Here is a 20619-nt window from a genome sequence, read left to right on the forward strand (position 1 = left end):
CTTCATGGAGCCCCCAGCTCTCCTGGCAGCCAAAGCTGGGCTTAGTTGGTGCAATGTCAGCATTGCCATGGGGCAGGAACATCCTGGGGGGTCTGTTTGGGCAAGACCCAGGGGACCCCAGCTGGGACCCACATGTTTGGGGGGCTCACCCGTCTTGGCAGTTCCTGGTCCTGCTGAGGGGACACTGGAGCGTGCTGGGGAGCTGCATGGTGAGGGACCACGGTGGCCACGCCTGCAGCGCTGGCAGGACCACGGTGCGCTGGCAGCGGGGCCAGCAGCGCTCCTGCCCGGGCAGCGGCTGCCGTGCCGCTGCGGCACTCGGCTCCCCTCGGGACGGCTGCGATGGTCCCGGTGCTGCCGGGCGTGGCGTGGGAACAGCCTGTGCCGCGGGCTGGCGGGGGGAGCATGGGGAGCGTCCCCACCCCTGCAGGGCAAAGTGCGAGGGCGGGTGCCATCGGCATGTGCGGCGCCGGGAGCGGCCGGACGGCGCCGGGGCGGCAGGACAGTGCGGTGGCATCGCGGCAGGGCCGGGGGCGTGTGGCGTCACCGAGGGGCTGCGGCGGCAGGACGCAGCAGGGCTGTGTCCAGCGTGGCCGCGCTTCACCACCCTCCTCTTCCCCAGCCGCGGGAGAAGGGCCGGATGCGCTTCCACAAGCTGCAGAATGTCCAGATTGCCCTCAACTACCTGAAGCATCGGCAGGTGAGAAGGGGGAGGGACCCCTGGGATGCCCATAACCCCCGGGGCTGTGCCGGGCTCCCCCAGCCCTGAGCCGCGTGTGTCCTGCGCTGCAGGTGAAGCTGGTGAACATCCGGAACGATGACATCGCCGACGGCAACCCCAAACTGACACTGGGGCTCATCTGGACCATCATCCTCCACTTCCAGGTGAGCCCGGCGGGGTGGGGACGGGGACAGTGGTACTGAGGGGTCAGGATTTCATGGTGCTGGGGGCCTCCCCGGGCTGGTCTGGTCCCCAGTGGGGCAGGAGTGGTGTCACTGGCGGTGCCATGCAGCGAGTGCCGCTGTGCTGGTGCCCGTGCCGGTTTCCGGAGTAACATCTGTGTCCTGGCAGATCTCAGACATCCAGGTGACCGGGCAGTCGGAGGACATGACAGCCAAGGAGAAGCTGCTGCTGTGGTCACAGCGGATGGTGGAGGATTACCAGGGCCTCCGCTGTGACAACTTCACCACCAGCTGGCGGGACGGGCGCCTCTTCAACGCCATCATCCACCGGCACAGGTGGGTACTGTGGTGGTGCCGTGTGATCCACGGGCAGGCGTGTGCTCGTGGGGCGGCCGTGCTGATCCTGTGCTCATGGGGCAGCCATACCTGTGCTTATGGGGCAGCCATACCTGTGCTCGTGGGGCAGCCGTGCTGATCCCGTGCTCGTGGGTCAGTCGTGCTAATCCCGTGCTCGTGGGGCAGCTGTGCTGATCCTGTGCTCGTGGGGCAGCCGTGCTGATCCCGTGCTCGTGGGGCAGTCGTGCTGATCCCGTGCTCGTGGGTCAGTCGTGCTGATCCCGTGCTCGTGGGTCAGTCGTGCTAATCCCGTGCTCGTGGGGCAGCTGTGCTGATCCTGTGCTCGTGGGGCAGCCATGCTGATCCCATGCTCGTGGGGCAGCCGTGCTGACCTTGTGTTCTCCGGGGTGGCTGTGCCAATCCTCCTCGGGGCGACGTGAGCACGTGCTCCTGACGAGTCCCAGCCCATCAGCCCGTGCTCCAGCGCCGTGCCCACCGCTGGCGTGCCAGGGCGGGGGCAGGCAGGTCCCCACGGGTCTTGCTGGGACCGCTGCGTGCTTTTGGGGAGAGAAAATATGTGCAGGCCTGTGCCAGGTGGGGGGAGTCACCTGCACCGTGCCGTGTCCCAGCTGCGCTGTGCTCTGCACCACGGCACTGCTGCACTGAGCTTGGCCCCACCATGGGACCCAGGGTGTCAGCCCCACAGGGCCCTGGGGTGTCAGCCACATAGGGCATTGGGGTGTCAGCCTCACAGGACACTGGGGTGTCAGCCCCACAGGGGATTGGGGTGTCAGCCTCACAGGACACTGGGGTGTCAGCCCCACAGGGGATTGGGGTGTCAGCCCCACAGGGGACTGGGGTGTCAGCCCCACAGGGCCCAGGGTGTCAGCCCCACAGGGGATTGGGGTGTCAGCCCCACAGGGCCCAGGGTGTCAGCCCCACAGGGGATTGGGGTGTCAGCCCCACAGGGGATTGGGGTGTCAGCCCCACAGGGCCCTGGGGTGTCAGCCCCACAGGGCATTGGGGTGTCAGCCCCACAGGACACTGGGGTGTCAGCCCCACAGGACACTGGGGTGTCAGCCCCACAGGGGCTCAGGGTGTCAGCCCCACAGGGCACTGGGGTGTCAGTCCCACAGGGCATTGGGGTGTCAGCCCCAAAGGGGATTGGGGTGTCAGACCTACAGGGCACTGGGGTGTCAGCCCCATAGGGCACTGGGGTGTCAGCCCCACAGGGGCCCAGGGTGTCAGCCCCACAGGGCACTGGGGTGTCAGCCCCACAGGGCATTGGGGTGTCAGCCCCACAGGGGCCCAGGGTGTCAGCCCCACAGGGGCCCAGGGTGTCAGCCCCATGGGGCACTGGGGTTTCAGCCCCATGGGGCATTGGGGTGTCAGGCCCGCAGGGCACTACGGTATCAGCCCCATGCAGGGTTGGGGTGCCCTGTGGACAGGGCTAACAGCCTGTTAGCTAAAAGAACAGAAGGAAACTAAGAAACAAACAAAAAAATCTAATAAAAAATTTCTCCAAAACTATAACCAAAGAAACCAAGGGAAGAGAAGAATTAAAGAAAAAAAAATCTTTACAACTAAACAAAGTATTTTTAAAAAATTAACTAAAATTACTATTACTTTTCACCAATAGTATTATTAACTTATTATAACCAATAATTAAAGTAAAAAATATAACCAATTAAAAAGTGTATAAAAAGTCAACCATCTTCAATAATAAAGAGTTACCATTTAAAACTATGTTATATCACAACCACCTCAACAATAACAGTGCCCAGTTCAGAGGATGTGGGGGCTGTGACTATCGGGGTTCCCACTGGGGACGGCGTGTGTCCCCAGCCCGTCCTGTCCCTGTGCTGGCTGTGGGGTCTCCCCTGCCACCGGTGTCCCCAGTGTGGGACGGCGTGGCAGGAGTACGGGCAGGGGAGGGAGGCCCCAGAAAAGGGGGGACCTGCCCTCCTCGGGATTTTGGGGTCCCACAGCCCCACTGAGCCCTGCTGACCCCCACCCGCAGGCCGATGCTGATCGACATGAGCCGGGTGTACCGCCAGAGCAACCTGGAGAACCTGGACCAGGCCTTCACCGTGGCCGAGCGGGACCTGGGGGTGACGCGGCTGCTGGACCCCGAAGGTACAGGCTGGGGTGAACTGGGGGGTCCCTCTGCCAAGCCCCGTCCCTCCCCAGCACGGGGTGCCCCAGCTGACCCCCTCCCTCCCCCAGACGTGGACGTGGCGCAGCCAGATGAGAAGTCCATCATCACCTACGTGTCCTCGCTGTACGATGCCATGCCGCGCGTGCCCGAGGTGCAGGACGGCGTCAAGGCCAACGTGAGTCGGGGGGCTGGGGGGCTGCTGGGGGGCTGCTGCCACCCCCTGCATCACTCCCAGCCCCACACGTGTCCCCCTCCCCAGGAGCTGCAGCTGCGCTGGCAGGAGTACTACGAGGTGGTGACGGGGCTGCTGCAGTGGAGCCGGCAGCACTCGGCGCTCTTCGAGGAGCGTCGCCTCCCTGCCAGCTACGAGGAGATCGAGGTGAGGCCACCGGCACGGGCTGGCAGCGGGGACAGGGACGGTGCTGGCCTGGCATGGGCACAGGGATGCACAGGGACAGGGACAGTGCTGCTGGCCTGGAATGGGCATGGCATGGGCACAAGAGACAGGGACAGTGCTGATAGTCTGCCATGGGCACGGGGATGGGCACAGGGACAGGGACAGTGCTGATGGCCTGGCATGGGCACAGGGATGGGCACAGGGACAGGGACGGTGCTGGCCTGGCATGGGCATGGGATGGGCACAAGGGACAGGGACAGTGCTGATGGCCTGACATGGGCACAGGGACAGGGACAGTGCTGCTGGCCTGCCATGGGCATGGGATGGGCACAGGGACAGGGACAGTGCTGCTGCCCTGCCATGGGCACAGGGATGCAGAAAGACAGGGACAGTGCTGATGGCCTGGCATGGGCACAGAGATAGGCACAGGGACAGGGACAGTGCTGCTGCCCTGGAATGGGCATAGGTATTGGCACAAGGGACAGGGACAATGCTGATGGCCTGGCATGGGCACAGAGATGGGCACAGGGACAGGGACAATGCTGCTGGCCTGCCATGGGCACGGGGATCACGGTGCTGCCACAGGGATGACCAGCCCCGGGAGCCACTGGTAGCCGAGGCAGTGTGTGGCAGAATCCTAGCTGGCCTGTGGCCCCCCTGTGGGTGGCTCGTGCCCAGTGAGGGGTGCCAGCCAGCCGGCAGCCCCGCCGTGGGTGGCTCCCACTCAGTGTGGCAGCCCCCGTGGCAGCACACGGCCAGCTGAGCTGTGTCACCCTGAGACCGGGTGCGGCTGTGGCACGGAGCCCTCTCCGGTGCCAGTCTGGGGGTCTGCAGGGTTTGGGGGCTCGGAGCCGTGACAGAGCCGGGTGCCCCAAGGGGGGGCCCCTCTGACTCACCCTCCTGGCTCTGCCGTGAGTCACCGCTGGCAAAGCCCAGCGCGGCCACTTCCTTCCCGCCGGCTCTGCACAGATGGAAAATTGCAGGGCGGGGAGGGCGGATGCTTGGGGAGGGGGCAACAGCAGCTGGGGGTCCCCGCTCAGCTGTGCCCCCCTCCCCGGCAGATCCTCTGGCGCCAGTTCCTCAAGTTCAAGGAGACGGAGCTGCCGGCTCGGGAGGCCGACAAGAACCGCTCCAAAGCCATCTTCCAGGCGCTGGAGGTACCGGCCAAGGCTGGGGTGGGGCTTGGAGGTGGGGTCCTGTGGGGTTACGGTCCTGGGAGCTTGGGATCCCAAGGTGTGGGGGGGCCTGAGGGGGAGACCCTGGGGACTTCAGGTCTTGAGGTGTGGGGGTCCCAGTGGTCAGGGGTCTCGAGAAGCTGGGGATGTATCCCAAGGGGATGATGGTCCTGGGGGCCTTGAGGGGCTCTGGGTGGGTCCCAGGGGGATGATGGTGCCAGGGGCTGTGGGTCCCGGGGTGTCAGGGGTCCTGGGGGTGTGGGGTGGGTCCCAGGGGGATGATGGTGCCAGGGTGCTGTGGCAGTGCCCAGCACGCCCCTTGGGGCAGTGTGTGACATTTTGGGGTGTGCAGGGCGCGGTGCAGTCGGGACAGCTGAAGGTGCCCCCCGGGTACCACCCACTGGACGTGGAGAAGGAGTGGGGGCGGCTGCACGTCGCTGTGCTGGAGCGGGAGAAGCTGCTGCGGGCAGAGTTTGAGAGGCGAGTAGGGGGGGCCGGGGGGCGGGCAGGGCCGCGCTGGCACCCACACCCCCCTCCCGCTGCCAAACCGCGGGGCTGGGCCGGGGTGGGGTGTGCCGGCCCCCCCGAGGGGGAACCACAGGGCTGTGAGTCACCGCTCCTGCTGGGAAACCTCCGCGGCCCGGCCCGGCACGGCCCGGCACGGCACGGCCCGGCACGAGAGGGATGGGGGCAGGATCAGGGACTGGGGATGGGGGGGATGGGGGGTGGGATGGGGGTGGGGGCTTTTGGGAATGGGATGGGGGGCAGGATGGGGATTGAAGTGGAATGGGGTGTAGGGGATTGGGATTGAGGTTGGAAGTGGGATGGGGATGGGAAAAGGAAGACGGGGATTGGGAGCAGGATGTGGGAGCAGGGTGCAGCGTGGCACAGGACCCATGCTGTGCATGGCCAGCACAGCTGATCGGGAGCTGATCTCTGCTGACCGTGTCCCTCTGTGTCCTCCCCGTGTCCCCGCAGGCTGGAGCGGCTGCAGCGCGTGGTCACCAAGCTGCAGATGGAGTCAGGGCTGTGTGAGGAGCAGCTGAACCAGGCGGATGCTCTGCTCCAGGCAGTGAGTGCCGGTGGCACCGGGGCGGGGGGACTGGTGGCACCAGCCCCGGCCATGGCCCTGCCCTTACCGTCCCTGCCCCCGCAGGACGTGCGGCTGCTGGCGGCTGGGAAGGCGCCGCAGAAGGCGGCAGAGGTGGAGAGGGACCTGGACAAGGCGGATGCCATGATCCGGCTGCTCTTCAACGATGTCCAGACCCTCAAGGACGGGCGGCACCCCCAGGGCGAGCAGATGTACCGTCGGTACGGGCCCTGCGGGGGTCCCCACGGCTTGTCCCCGTGGCCCTGTCCCCCCAGAGCTCTCCTTGTCCTTCCTGCCCCCCATGTCCTCCTTGTTATTCCTGCCCCTCAAAGCCCTTCATGTCCCCCATGTCCCCCATGCTCCCTGCACCCCAGCCACCTCTATGTCCCCCAAAACCCTCCAAAGCCTCCTCTGACACCCGTGCCCCCCATGTCCCCTGTACCCCTCAAAGCCACCCATACTCTCCCCAAAAGCCCTCTGTGACCCCTGTACACCCCAAAGCTCCTCATGCCCCCAAAGCCTCTCGTGTCCCCAAAGTCCCCATGTTTGCTGTACCCCCTTGCAACCCTTGTGCACCCCAAAGCTCCTCCTGCCCCCGGAGTCCCCACGGCCCTTGTGCCCGACTGACACCTCCCTCCCCGCAGCGTGTACCGCCTGCACGAGCGCCTGGTGTCCATCCGCACCGAGTACAACCTGCGGCTCAAGTCGGGGGCGCCGGTGACGGCGGTGACAGCCGTGTCGGTGACACCGGCGCAGCGGCGGCCCGAGCCGGACGAGGCTCCGCTGCGGTACCTGCAGGAGCTGCTGGCCTGGGTGGAGGAGAACCAGCGGCGAGTGGCCACGGCCGAGTGGGGCGCGGACCTGCCCACCGTGGAGACCCACCTGGGCGCCCACCGTGGGCTGCACCGCGCCATCGAGGAGTTCCGTGCCAAGGTGGAGCGGGCACGGGCTGATGAGGTGAGACCCCTGGGCGCTGGCGACCCCTGAGTCCTGGGGGTCCTCTGGGGCTGTTCCCACTCTGCTTCAAGGGGTCCCCCCAAGTGCTGTCCCCTCCCCTGCTCCTGAGCGTTTCCTGTGGGGCTGCCTGTGCTCTGTGCCTCGGGGTCCCTGAAGCACCATGGCCACCCCTCTTTCTGCTCCCCAAGGCCCCCAGGGCTCACCCACCTCTGCTCCTGGGGCTGTGCACAGCCTGGTGGGGGGCTGGTTTGGGGATTGCAGCCCATCCCAGCCCCCACAGCCTCTGTGCTCTTGTTCTGGGGGCTGAGGTGCCCTGGGAGGGTGGGGGACACCGTGCCCCGAGGGCATCCCCCACAGCCCCTGCAGCCCTGGTGTGGCCCCTCCACTGCCCTCCCCAGGAGTCCCTGCTGTCGCTCCCCTTGTGGGGCAGCCGGGGTGGGGGTCCTGGGGCTGACGGTGTCTCCTGCAGGCCCAGCTGTCCCCCGGCCCCAGCAGCGCGTACCGGGAGTGCCTGGGCAAGCTGGAGCTGCAGTACGCCAAGCTGCTGGTGAGGCTGGAGGGGTGGGCGGGAATGGGGGACAGACGTGGTGGGACCTGCTGGGGAGCGGGTGTGTGCCATGAGGGGGCCTTGATGGTGGGGTGTGAGATGGGGGGACCTGGCGGGGTGGGTGACATGGGAGAGAGCTGCTGGAGGAGGGTATGACAGAAATGGGGACAATGGTGGGGGGGGTTGTGCCGGGGGTGAGTGTTGGGGGGGCTGTGGGGAGGAGGATGGGGAGATGTGGGGCAGGAGGATGCAGGACTTGGGGGGGACGTGGGGAGGAGGATAAGGGGGGACAGAGGGTGTGCAGGGGGCAGCCCTGCAGGGATGAGGCCGTGCAGGGCGAGGAGCTGCAAACCCCACCCCCTGTGCCTCCTCAGAACTCCTCCAAGTCGCGGCTGCGGCACCTGGAGAGTCTCCATGGCTTCGTCAGCGCCGCCACCAAAGAGCTGCTGTGGCTGAGCGAGCGCGAGGAGGAGGAGGTGGCCTTCGACTGGAGCCACAACAACCCCGCCATGGCTGCCAAGAAGGAGAGTTACTCGGTACGGGCATGGCGGGTGGCGATGGGCATGGGCATGGACACGGGGATGGGCACGGACACAACATGGACACAGGGATGGGCATGGGGATGGGCACAGACCCAGGCACAGACACGGGGATGGGCACGGACACAACATGGACACGGGGATGAGCACGGACAAAACAAGGACATGGGGATGGGCATGGGGATGGGCACAGACCCAGGCACAGACATGGGAATGGGCACAGACACAATATGGGCACAGGGATGGGCATGGACACAACATGGACATGGGGATGGGCACAGACACAACATGGACACAGGGATGGGCATGGACACAACATGGACACAGGGATGGGCATGGGGATGGGCACAGACCCAGGCACGGACACAGGGATGGGCATGGGGATGGGCACAGACCCAGGCACAGACACGGGGATGGGCATGGACATGATATGGGCACAGGGATGGGCATGGACAGGACATGGTGATGGGCATGGACACGATATAGACACAGGGGTGGGCATGGACATGGAAATGGGCATGAATGTGACATGGGCACAGGGATGGGTGTGGACATGGACATGGACCTGGGGATGGGCATGGACAGGATTTGGACATAGGGATGGGCATGGACACAGGGACAGACATGGGGATGGGCATGCACGTAACGTGGACACAGGGATGGGCACAGACACAAACGTGCACAGGGATGGGCACAGACATGGGTGCAGGGATGGGTGTGGACATGGACATGGACATGCACGTGGGCAGACACGCAAGGAGGACACAGCTGCTGCACATGGACACACCCATGACCACACACACGTGTGCCATCCCCACACACGGACATGGCTGTGTCACCTGGTCCCCTCTCTGCTCTGCAGCACTGAGCACCCGTGTTCCCCCCAGACCCAGAACCCCCATAACCCTCTGAGCACCCCCAGACTCCCCCTTGCACACACAGCCCCAGATGTAACCCTACACACAGAGCTGTGCACATGTGTGTGAGCCCTGAACCCCCCCATATCCTACACATGTGTGAGCCCTGAACCCCCAGGTCCTACACATGTGTGTGAGCCCTGAAACCCCGGGTCCTACACATGTGTGTGAGCCCTGAACCCCACCCTGGGCTTACACACGTGTGTGAGCCCTGAACCCCCAGGTCCTACACATGTGTGTGAGCCCTGAACCCCCCCATATCCTACACATGTGTGTGAGCCCTGAAACCCCGGGTCCTACACATGTGTGTGAGCCCTGAACCCCACCCTGGGCTTACACACATGTGTGAGCCCTGAACCCCCAGGTCCTACACATGTGTGTGAGCCCTGAACCCCCCCATATCCTACACATGTGTGTGAGCCCTGAAACCCCGGGTCCTACACACGTGTGTGAGCCCTGAGCCCCACCCTGGGCTTACACACGTGTGAACCCCCGGCCCAGGCGCTGATGCGGGAGCTGGAGCTGCGGGAGCGGCGGATCCAGGAGCTGCGGAGCTCGGGGGAGCGGCTGCTGCGTGAGGAGCACCCCGGGGCGCAGACACTGGAGGTGGGCGTGGGGCTGGGGGCACATGGTGGGGCACTGGGGGTCACTGGTGTGGGTGCAGTGAGCACTGGGGGTCACTGGTGTGGGGTGCAGCGGGCACTGGGGGTCACTGGTGTGGGTGCAGCGGGCACTGGTGGTTGCTGGTTTGGGGTGCAGTGAGCACTTGGGGTCATTGGCATGGCAGCCTGTAGCAGTGCAGGTGTGGGTGCAGGTGCATGTCAGGTGTGGGTGTGGGTGCAAGTCAGGTGCAGCTGTGGGTGCAGGTGCAGGTGTGGGTGCAGGTGCAGGTCACATGTGGGTGCAGGTGTGGGTGCAGGTCACGTGCGGGCGTGCGCACCCGTGCCTGTGCCAGTGCTCTCGGTGCCAGCCCCGCTGTCCCCCCCGCTGCCCCCAGGCGTTCCTGGCAGCGCTGCAGACCCAGTGGAGCTGGATGCTGCAGCTCTGCTGCTGCATCGAGACCCACCTGAAGGAGAACAGCAACTACTTCCAGGTACGGGGGGTGCCGGGGAGGGGCAGGGGGTGGGAGGGAGGGCGTGACCCCGGTGCTGAGCCCCGGCCCCCCAGTTCTTCGCCGAGGTGCGGGAGGCCGAGGAGCTGCTGCGAAAGACGGAGGAGACGATGCGGCGCAAGTTCAGCTGCGACCGTGGCACCACGGCCACACGCCTTGAGGACCTGCTGCAGGACCTGGCGGTGAGGGCACTCCCGAGACCCCCAGGGAGACCCCCAGACCCCCGGGAGACCTCCAGAATGACCCCCAGGGTGACCCTGCTGCATGACCTTGTAGCGAGGGCAAGTGGGAGCCCAGGGGGGCAGCCCAAGCGGATCCCCCCCAAGATCCTCAGGGCATCCCCAGCCCCATGGCAACCCCAGGCTGACCCCACGTGCAGGGTGACCCCATTCCCTGGCAATCTGAGGTGACAGCCCCCCGCAGCGGGGCTCACAACCCCAGGATGATCCCCAAAATCAGAGTCCCCCAGCAGCCCTTGGGGTGTCCAGCTGCAGAGTGCTGGGGTGTCACCCCCACTGCAGCCACGCCAGTGACCTCAACACGTCCATTGCTGGAACAGACCGGGGTGACCCCCTCTGCCTCATATTCCTGACTCCTCCCTGAACTCCTGGGACCCCCCCCAAAATCCCAAGAGCTCCCAAAACCTTTGGGACATCCTGATAGTACTGAGCTCTCAAAAAAACCTGGTATCTCCCTAAAGTTCTGATGCCACTCAACACCATGGGACACCCCAAATCCTGAGGTGCCCCAACCCTGCCCCCACAGGAGCAGAAGGAGCAGCTGGCGGAGCTGGGGGCGCAGCTGGGGGGTCTCTCCCGCCGTGCCAGGACCATCGTGCAGCTGAAGCCGCGCAGCCCCTCGACCCCCCTGCAGGGCCGCCCCCCCATCCAGGCTGTCTGCGACTACAAGCAAATGGAGGTGTGGTGGACGCGAGGGCTGGACTAGGGTTGGTCCCCCTGGGGGGGATGTGGGGCAATGTGGGGACACATGGTGGGTCCAGCAGCCCACTCTGATGCTGCCCCAGCCCCATGAGGGGACACAGGAGGAACCCCCCTCTGGTCTGACACCACCCTGGGGGACAAGGGGACACATGGGGGACCTCCCACCCTTCTCTCACGCTGCCCCAGCCCCGTGAGGGGACTCAAGGGGTTCCCCACCCAGACTGAGACCACAGCAGTCCCACACGGGAATATGGGGGGACACTGGGGAATAGGGGAGAGGCACAGACGGACACAAGGGCTCGCACCCCACCCTGACCCCCTGCCCCGCAGGTGACGGTGCACAAGAACGACACCTGTGCCCTGGTGAACCACACGCAGCCGCAGCAGTGGCGGGTGCTGAGCGCTGCTGGCAGCGAGGCCGTCGTGCCCTCGGTCTGCTTCCTCCTGCCACCCCCCAACAAGGAGGCTCTGGACGCCGTGCACAGGTGGGCACAGTGACCCTGCACCCCACCCGGGCTCCCCTGTGTCCCCCCTCTAACTCCACGTCCCCACAGGCTGGAGAGCACCCACCAGCAGCTGCTGGGGCTGTGGCAGCAGCTGCACCAGGACCTGCGCAGCCTCCGCGCGTGGCAGTACCTGATCCGGGACATCCAGCAGATCCAGTCCTGGACGCACATCACGGTGAGTTCCTGGGGGTCCCACAGCGGCAGGGGGGTCCCGGGGGTCCCAGCAGGGGCTGACGTGGCCCTGTCCCCCCCAGTTCCGCACGCTGTCGGCCGAGGAGGTGCGCCAGGTCCTGTCCAGCCTGGAGAGCCACTACCAGGAGTTCCTGCGGGACAGCCAGGACTCCCAGAGCTTCCAGCCCGATGACCGGCTGCAGGTGGAGCGCGACTACAATGCCTGCACTCACAAATACGAGCTGCTGCTGCGTAGCCAGGAGAAAGGTGGGTGTTCCCTCCCTGCCTCCTCCGAAGGGTGGGGGGCCCCAGGGTTTCCCCAGGTGCTGAGCACCCGCAGGTCCCCGTGGTGTCCCTGGGGTATTGCCATGCTGCTGAGCTGTCCCAGTCTCCCCCTTCCTCACCCTGGCTCCCGGGGTGTCCCCAGGGTGCTGAGCCATCCCTGCATCCTTCCTTTCCCACCATGGGTCCCCGTGTTGTCCCCACCGTCTGAGCCGTCCCCATGTCCCCTCTCCCTCCTGTGGGTACCCAGGGTGTCCCCATGGTGCTGAGCCATCCCCGTGTCCCCTCTCCTTTCTCTGGGTACCCAGGGTGTCCCCAGGACATCCCTGTGTCCCCTCTCCCTGCTGTGGGTCCCCATGCTGCTGAGCCATCCCCGTGTCCCCTCTCCCTTCTGTGGGTACCCAGGGTGTCCCCATGCTGCTGAGCCATCCCCGTGTCCCCTCTCCCTGCTGTGGGTCCCCATGCTGCAGAGCCATCCTGGTGTCACCGCGGTTCCCCGCGGTGTCCCCGTGGTGTCCCAGGGCCCTGAGCCGCCCCCCTGTCCCTGTCCCTGCAGGAGAGCAGGACGAGTCTCTGTGCAGGAGCTACATCTCGCAGCTGAAGGACATCCGGCTGCAGCTGGAGAGCTGCGAGAGCCGCACCGTGCATCGCCTGCGCCTGCCCCTCAAGGCCGACCCCCTGCGCGAGTGTGCCCAGCGCCAGGCTGAGCAGCAGGTGTGTGACACGCCTGTGACACGCCTGTGACACGTGTAGCGTGCACAGATGGGGAGCTCAGTGCCCCAGGATGGGCCTGGGGGAATGGTTTGGGTTGCAAAAGCCCTCAGAGCCCATTGAGTCCACCCGGTCCCCTGGCACTGCCAAGGCCACCCCGACATGTCCCCAAGTGAGCCACAGGCTGTGAAATCTCCCCGGGAGTGGCACTCCAGCCCTGCCCTGGGCAGCTGTGCCAGGGCTGGACAGCCCTTTCCAGGAGGAGTTTTCCCAATATCCCTCCTAAACCTTCCCGGTCCACTTGCACCGATGGGCTGCAGAGCCTCTCCCTGTTCCTCTCCTGGGGTCCACGACAGGGAGAACATTTGGTGGGGGGCTGGCCCTGACCTGCAGGCAGCAAGGACTGAGGGACTCCTTCCCTGCAGCAAACACACCTGGAGCTGGAGGGCATCCAGAAGAACCTGGCCAAAGTCAGCGAGAAGACGGAGCAGGTGCTGGCGCAGCCGGAGCAGGCGGGCTCAGCCCCCGTCCTGCGCTCCGAGCTGGAGGTCACCCTGCGGAAGATGGAGCAGGTCTACAGCCTCTCCAGCATCTACCTGGAGAAGTGAGTGAGCCCTGGCACCTCACTCAACGGCCCGTGGGCTGGAAACGAGCCTGGCCAGTTGGGAGGCCCTGGGGAGAGGCAGCATGCCTTTCCCTTTCTTTTCCTTCCCTCTTCTCTTTTCCTTTCCCCTTTATTTCCCCTTTTTTTTCCTTTATCCTTTTTTTTTTTCCTTTTCCCTTTTTTTCCTTTTCACTTTTTTTTCCCTTTTCCCCTTTATTTCCTTTTCCCTTTTTTCCTTTTTCCCTTTTTTCCCTTATCCCCTTTTTTCCCTTTCCCCCTGTTCTTCCTGTTTTCCCCTTTTTACCTTTTTCTCTTTTTTCCTTTCCCCCCTTATTTTCCTTTTCCCCTTTTTTCCTTTCCTCCTTTATTTCCTTTTTCCCTTTTTTTTTTCCTTTTTCTCTTTTTTTTCCTTTTTCTCTTTTTTTCCTTCTCCCCTTTTTTCCCCTTTCCTTCCCTCCTGGGTCTGCAGTGCTGCTCTTGCTGAGCTGCCCGCTCCCATCCTGACCCTGGCTAACCCGTCCCGCTCCCGTCCCTCTGCCGCAGGCTGAAGACCATCGGGCTGGTGATCCGGAGCACGCAGGGGGCTGAGGAGCTGCTCCGCAAGTACGAGGAGCAGCTGAAGGACGTGCAGGCGGTGCCGGCCGACCTGGCTGAGCTGGAGGCCAGCAAGGCTGAGCTTAAGGTGCCAGGGGCTCTGGGGGTGCCAAGGGGAGCCGGGGGTGGCCGGGGACACCGGCCCTGACCGGTGCCCATCTGCCACAGCGGCTGCGGGCAGAGGCCGAGGGGCACCAGCCCTTCTTCAGCACGCTGGAGACGGACCTCGGCAAGGCCAAGGACGTCAACGAGCGGATGGTCCGCGGCCACAGCGAGCGGGACGTGGACCTGGAGCGGTACCGGGAGCGGGTGCAGCAGCTGCTGGAGCGCTGGCAGGCCGTGCTGGGCCAGGCTGACCTGCGCCAGCGCGAGCTGGACCAGCTGGGCCGCCAGCTGGGCTACTACCGGCAGAGCTGCGACGCGCTGCGCCAGTGGATCCGCGATGCCCGGCAGCGCCAGGAGGCCATCCAGGCCGTGCCCATCACCGACAGCCGGGCCGTGCGCGAGCAGCTGCTGCAGGAGAAGGTAGGGCTGGCCGTGGGGCAAGGGGTGCTCCTGGCCATCCCCAGCAGGGTGAGGGGTGCTCCTGGCCATCCCTAATGGGGTGAGGGGTGCTCCTGGCCATCCCCAGCAGGGTGAGGGGTGCTCCTGGCCATCCCTAATGGGGTGAGGGATGCTCCTGGGCATTCCCCAGCAGGGTGAGGGGTGCTCCTGGCCATCCGTAATGGGGTGAAGGGTGCTCCTGGCCATCCCCAATGGGGTGAGGGGTGCTCCTGGCCATCCCCAGCAGGCTGAGGGATGCTCCTGGGCATTCCCCAGCAGGATGAGGAGTGCCCTCAGCTATCCCTGGCTGTGGCATGGCAAGGGATTCAGCTGGCCATCCCCAGCAGAGTGCAGATCTGCCCATCTCTCTCTGTGGCAGAGTGAGGGGAGTGCCTGGCCGTGTCCAGCCATGGCACGTTGAGTGTTGCTCTTGGATGGCTGCAGCAGGAGGGGGACCATCCCTGGCCATGTCATGTGGTGGGTGCTCTTAGCCATCCCCAGTGGGGTGGAGGGTGCTCCTGACCATTTTTGGCTGCAGCAGGGTGTGGGGTGCTCCCAGCCGTTCCCAGACATGGCAGGGCAAGAGGTGCTCTGGGCCAACCCTGGCCAAGGTGGGGTGAGGTGTGCTCTTGGGGTGGCCATGGGGTGCACAGGCTCACCCCCACATGTCTCTGCAGAAACTGCTGGAGGAGTGTGAGCAGCACAAGGAGAAGGTGGAGGAGTGCCAGCGCTATGCCAAGCAGTACATCGATGCCATCAAGGTGGGCCCACTGCCCGGGAGGCTGGGGAGGCAGCGCAGTGTCCTGCAGGGCATGGGCTCAGCCCTGTGGCCAGGGGGCTCGTCCCATGTAGCAGAGCTTTGATCACCCTCTCCTCATCAGGACTACGAGCTGCAGCTGGTGAGCTTCAAGGCACAGGTGGAGCCGGTGGCGTCCCCAGCCAAGAAGCCCAAAGTGCAGTCAGCGTCTGACAGCATCATCCAGGAGGTGAGGGAGGGGTCTCACTGCCGCTGCCCTGGGTGTCCTGCAGCTCCTGGGGCGTAGCTGCTCACTGAAGGGGTGGGTTTGGGGGTGTGGCACGTGGTTGTGCCTCCATGCAGCCCCATGACTGCTGGGGTACCCGGTGGGCCATGGGCAAGCTCCCCTCTCTCGTGCTGACCCACTGTCTCCACAGTACGTGGACCTGCGGACGCAGTACAGTGAGCTGACCACGCTCACCACCCAGTACATCAAGTTCATCACCGAGACCCTGCGGCGGCTGGAGGACGAGGAGGTAGGGAGCGGTGCAGGGCGGCATGGCCAGCTGTATAACCAAAAGGAACGCAGTTCACGGGGTCTCTGGCCCCATCACTAACACCAGCCCACAGCCATGACTCCAGCCCTATCACTGATGGTAGCTCACGTCCATGACTCTGGCCCCACCACTAACGCCAGGCTGTGACTCCAGCCCCATCACTAACCCTGGCCCATGGCTGTGACTCCAGTCCCGGCCCCATCACTAACAGTGGCCCATGGCTGTGGTTCCAGACCCATAACTAATACTGGCCCATGGCTGTGGCTCCAGACCCATAACTAATACTGGCCCACAGCCTCTAGCTCCTGCTCCCTGCTGGGCTCCTGGGAGCAAGGCTGCTGGCTCTGTGTCCAGCAGGTCTCCGAGCCAAGCTGGCTCTGGGCACCGGGGGCTCTGGTGTGACTGGTGGTAGGAGGCACTTCCCAGATACACGTAGTGCAGTCAGCACCTGCCTGTGCATGCTGCTGTGCTGGGCGCTGGCCCGCGGGGTCTGGCGCGGGGTAACCTCTCTAACTCTTGATTTCTGCCCTTGGAGCTGCTTTGCCAGTGCTTTTTCTTGGGGAATATTTGTGTTGGTGGGGATCTAATGGAGGGTAAAAAACCAGGATGACTCTGGCAGCCGTGCACCAGGTACTCACTCTGCACATGCCTTCTCCCCGCGGCACCCTCCGCCTCCCCCACGGCTCACCCTTTCCTCCTGGCCCTCCTCTACATCTGTGCTCCTCCAGGACCGGGCTCTGTTGTGGGATCTGGCTCCCCTGCATGCGCTGCCTGTGTCCGGGCCCTGCGGAGCGTGCGGCCGCCTCGCTCACAGTGCATGTGTTGCGCGTGCCGCGGCACGGGCGCAAGCCGGGCGCCAGTTGCGTTGGTCCTTTGGCAGACCCTGCTCCCAGGTGCCTGGAGAGGGCTGGGAGGGGTTTGAACCAGCTGAACTGCTCTCTCCTGTTGAGGCTTTCCCTGCAGGGAAGGCTCTGCTGGCGCCGCCCTTGCACCGCTCCCCTCTCTTCTGCTCCCAGTGCTCCGGCCGTCTCTCTCCTTTCCCCACGGCAGGGGCTGTCTATGCCGGGCCCCTCGCAGGGGGAGCCAGGGTGGTGATGTGCACGCTGCTCGCATCGTCTTCATCGCTTGGGCTCTGCTCGCTCTCTGTCCCTTCTCTCTGGAACGTGGCTTCCTGCGCTGCTGTCTGGCTCCTGTTGCCTGTCTGCCTGTGCTGTCATGTGTCCCCTGTCGTGCCACACATCTTCTGGAAGCTGGCGTCACTGGCTCGTGCGGTGGCCCAGGGGCCGAAGCCATTCCACGCACATCTGCCACCCTCGGCTGTCTCGGCAGTGTGCGGCTGGGCCAGCATCGATTCCACGGCGCGATCGCATCCCTTGTGATTTGTCTCTCTCTCCCCTTTCTGTCCCCTGCACCCTCTTTCCCCTCCAGAAAGCCGCCGAGAAGCTGAAAGAGGAGGAGAGGAAGCGGCTGGCGGAGGTGGAGGCGCAGCTGGAGAAGCAGCGGCAGCTGGCCGAGGCCCACGCCAAAGCCAAGGCGCAGGCGGAGGCGGAGGCGCGGGAGCTGCAGCTCCGCATGCAGGAGGAGGTCACCCGGCGGGAGGTGGTGGCCGTGGATGCCGAGCAGCAGAAGCAGAACATCCAGCAGGAGCTGATGCAGCTGCGGCAGAACTCGGACCACCAGATCAAGTCCAAGGTGAAGCTGATCGAGGAGGCTGAATACAACCGCAAGAAAGTGGAGGAGGAGATCCGCCTCATCCGCCTGCAGCTGGAGAGCACCGAGAAGCAGCGGGAGAGCGCAGAGACAGAGCTGCAGGAGCTGCGGGCACGTGCCGAAGATGCCGAGCGGCAAAAGCGGCAGGCACAGGAGGAGGCTGAGCGTCTGCGCCGGCAGGTGAAGGAGGAGAGCCAGAAGAAGCGGGAGGCGGAGGAGGAGCTGAAGCGCAAGGTGCAGGCTGAGCGCGAAGCGGCACGGGAGAAGCAGAAGGCGGTGGCAGACCTGGAGCAGCTGCGGCTGCAGGCGGAGGAGGCTGAGCGACGCATGCGGCAGGCAGAGGCTGAGAAGGACCGGCAGATCCAGGTGGCCCAGGAGGTGGCCCAGCGCAGCGCTGAGGCCGAGCTGCAGAGCAAGAGGCTCTCTTTCGCCGAGAAGACAGCGCAGCTGGAGCTGTCACTGCAGCAGGAGCACGATGTGGTGGCCCAGCTGCAGGAGGAGGCTGAGCGGCTGAAGAGGCAGCAGCTGGAGGCCGAGCGCTCGCGGGAGGAGGCTGAGAAGGAGCTGGAGCGCTGGCGGCAGAAGGCCAACGAGGCACTGCGCCTGCGGTTGCAGGCCGAAGAAGTGGCCCACAAGAAGTCACTGGCACAGGAGGAGGCCGAGAAGCAGAAAGAGGATGCAGAGCGCGAGGCCCGCAAGCGCGCCAAGGCAGAGGAGGTGGCCGTACGGCAGAAGGAGCTGGCGGAGGAGGAGCTGGAAAAGCAGCGGGAGCTGGCAGAGGGCACAGCCCAGCAGAAGCTGGCGGCAGAGCAGGAGCTGATCCGGCTGAAGGCGGAGATGGAGAATGGGGAGCAGCAGCGCTTGCTCCTGGAGGAAGAGCTCTCGCGGCTGAAGGGCGAGGTAAACGAGGCCATCCAGAGGAGGAAAGAGCTGGAGGAGGAGCTGGCCAAGCTGCGGGCAGAGATGGAGGTCCTGCTGGAGAGCAAGGCCAAGACAGAGGAGGAGTCACGCTCCAGCAGCGAGAAGTCCAAGCAGCGGCTGGAGGCGGAGGCCAACAAGCTGCGGGAGCTGGCCGAGGAGGCTGCCCGCCTGCGCGCCCTCTCCGAGGAGGCCAAGCGGCAGCGGCAGCTGGCGGAGGAGGAGGCCAGCCGGCAACGGGCCGAGGCTGAGCGCATCCTGAAGGAGAAGCTGGCGGCCATCAACGAGGCCTCACGGCTAAAGGCGGAGGCAGAGATCGCGCTGAAGGAGAAAGAGGCGGAGAACGAGCGGCTGCGGCGGCTGGCGGAGGATGAGGCCTACCAGCGCAAGCTGCTGGAGGAGCAGGCGGCCCAACACAAGCAGGACATTGAGGAGAAGATTGCCCTGCTGAAACGCTCCTCAGAGAGCGAGCTGGAGAGGCAGAAGGGGCTTGTGGAGGATACGCTGCGGCAGCGGCGACAGGTGGAGGAGGAGATCCGCGCCCTCAAGGCCAGCTTCGAGAGGGCCTCAGCTGGCAAGAGCGAGCTGGAGCGGGAGCTGAACCGCATCCGTGGGGAGGCAGAGGAGGTGCAGCGCAGCCGGGAGCAGGCGGAGCGGGAGGCTGAGCGGCAGCGGGCGCTGGCACTGGAGGAGGAGGGCCGCCGGCGCGAGGCCGAAGAGAAGGTGCAGGCCATCCTGGCGGCCGAGGAGGAGGCCGGGCGGCAGCGGCGCCTGGCCCTGGAGGAGGTGGAGCGGCTGCGGGCCATGGTGGAGGAAGCGCGGCGGCAGAAGGAACTGGCCGAGAAGGAGTCAGAGCGGCAGATCCAGCTGGCACGGGAGGCGGCGCAGAAGCGGATTGCAGCGGAGGAGAAGGCGCACCTGGCTGCCGTGCAGCAGAAGGAGCAGGAGCTGCTGCAGACACGCCAGCAGGAGCAGAGCCTCCTGGACCGGCTGCGCGAGGAGGCGGAGCGGGCCCGGCGGGCGGCGGAGGAGGCTGAGTTTGCCCGTGGCAAGGCTGAGCAGGACGCCAGCTTGTCCCGGCAGCGCGTGGAGGAGGCTGAGCGGCTGAAGCAGCGGGCAGAGGAGGAGGCGCAGGCCAAGGCACAGGCACAGGCGGACGCAGAGAAACTGCGGAAGGAGGCCGAGCTGGAGGCAGCAAAACGGGCGCAGGCAGAGCAGGCGGCCCTGCGGCAGAAGCAGCTGGCCGATGCCGAGATGGAGAAGCACAAGAAGTTTGCCGAGCAGACACTGCGGCAGAAGGCGCAGGTGGAGCAGGAGCTGACCAAGGTGAAGTTGCAGCTGGATGAGACCGACCACCAGAAGGGCATCCTGGATGAGGAGCTGCAGCGGCTGAAGGAGGAGGTGACAGACGCCGTCCGGCAGAAGGCCCAAGTGGAGGAGGAACTCTTCAAGGTCCGGGTGCAGATGGAGGAGCTGGCCAAGCTGAAGAGCCGCATCGAGGAGGAGAACAAGGCGCTGATCCTCAAGGACAAGGACAACACGCAGAAGTTCCTGGCAGAGGAGGCAGAGAAGATGAAGCAGGTGGCAGAGGAGGTGGCCCGGTTGAGCGTGGAGGCTCAGGAGGCCGCCCGCATGCGGCAGCTGGCTGAGGACGACCTGGCGCAGCAGCGGGCGCTGGCAGAGAAGATGCTGAAGGAGAAGATGCAGGCGGTGCAGGAGGCCACGCGTCTGCGGGCTGAGGCTGAAATGCTGCAGAAGCAGAAGGATTTGGCACAGGAACATGCCAAGAAGCTGCAGGAGGACAAGGAGCAGATGCAGCAGCGCCTGGCTGAGGAGACCGAGGGCTTCCAGAAGACGTTGGAGGCTGAGCGCCGGCGGCAGCTGGACATCACGGCTGAGGCTGAGCGCCTCAAGCTGCAAGTGGCGGAGATGAGCATGGCCCAGGCCAAGGCTGAGGAGGAAGCCAAGCGGTTCAAGAAGCAGGCGGAGGAGATCAGTGAGAGGCTGCATGAGACTGAGCTGGCCACACAGGAGAAGATGACGATGGTGCACACCCTGGAGATCCAACGGCACCAGAGCGATGAGGATGCAGAAAAGCTTAGGAAGGCCATCGCTGACCTGGAGAAGGAGAAGGAGAAGCTGAAACAGGAGGCAGCACTGCTGCAGCAAAAGGCAGAGGAGGTACTGGGCTGTGGGTCCCCCTTAGTGGTGGTGGT

The 20619-nt window shown here is 65.0% G+C and overlaps 1 protein-coding gene across 31 annotated transcripts in view; it reads left to right on the plus strand.

The window, feature by feature from the left end:
• PLEC (plectin) overlaps nt 1–20619 on the plus strand; it is an 83498-nt gene that overhangs the window by 25460 nt on the left and 37419 nt on the right. For 26 of the 31 annotated variants that reach the window (XM_085574013.1, XM_085574008.1, XM_085574010.1 and 23 more), the window contains 28 exons: nt 623–700; nt 793–885; nt 1073–1239; nt 3260–3375; nt 3466–3572; nt 3657–3776; nt 4856–4951; nt 5322–5449; nt 5948–6041; nt 6126–6280; nt 6704–7016; nt 7486–7563; nt 7938–8099; nt 9521–9625; nt 10017–10112; nt 10187–10312; nt 10896–11048; nt 11402–11556; nt 11626–11752; nt 11832–12015; nt 12587–12744; nt 13167–13345; nt 13889–14027; nt 14108–14464; nt 15160–15243; nt 15364–15468; nt 15656–15754; nt 17204–20584. In XM_085574013.1, coding sequence (XP_085430139.1) covers nt 623–700; nt 793–885; nt 1073–1239; nt 3260–3375; nt 3466–3572; nt 3657–3776; nt 4856–4951; nt 5322–5449; nt 5948–6041; nt 6126–6280; nt 6704–7016; nt 7486–7563; nt 7938–8099; nt 9521–9625; nt 10017–10112; nt 10187–10312; nt 10896–11048; nt 11402–11556; nt 11626–11752; nt 11832–12015; nt 12587–12744; nt 13167–13345; nt 13889–14027; nt 14108–14464; nt 15160–15243; nt 15364–15468; nt 15656–15754; nt 17204–20584 — 7155 coding nt within the window. Of the gene's footprint in view, nt 1–622; nt 701–792; nt 886–1072; nt 1240–3259; nt 3376–3465; nt 3573–3656; nt 3777–4855; nt 4952–5321; nt 5450–5947; nt 6042–6125; nt 6281–6703; nt 7017–7485; nt 7564–7937; nt 8100–9520; nt 9626–10016; nt 10113–10186; nt 10313–10895; nt 11049–11401; nt 11557–11625; nt 11753–11831; nt 12016–12586; nt 12745–13166; nt 13346–13888; nt 14028–14107; nt 14465–15159; nt 15244–15363; nt 15469–15655; nt 15755–17203; nt 20585–20619 lie in introns of those variants that run through there. The other 5 variants (XM_085574026.1, XM_085574030.1, XM_085574029.1 and 2 more) reach the window with 2 other exon arrangements.

This window comes from Lonchura striata, chromosome 2 (assembly GCF_050655825.1).
Source record: "Lonchura striata isolate lonStrDom1 chromosome 2, ASM5065582v1, whole genome shotgun sequence".
Lineage (NCBI taxonomy): Eukaryota > Metazoa > Chordata > Aves > Passeriformes > Estrildidae > Lonchura > Lonchura striata.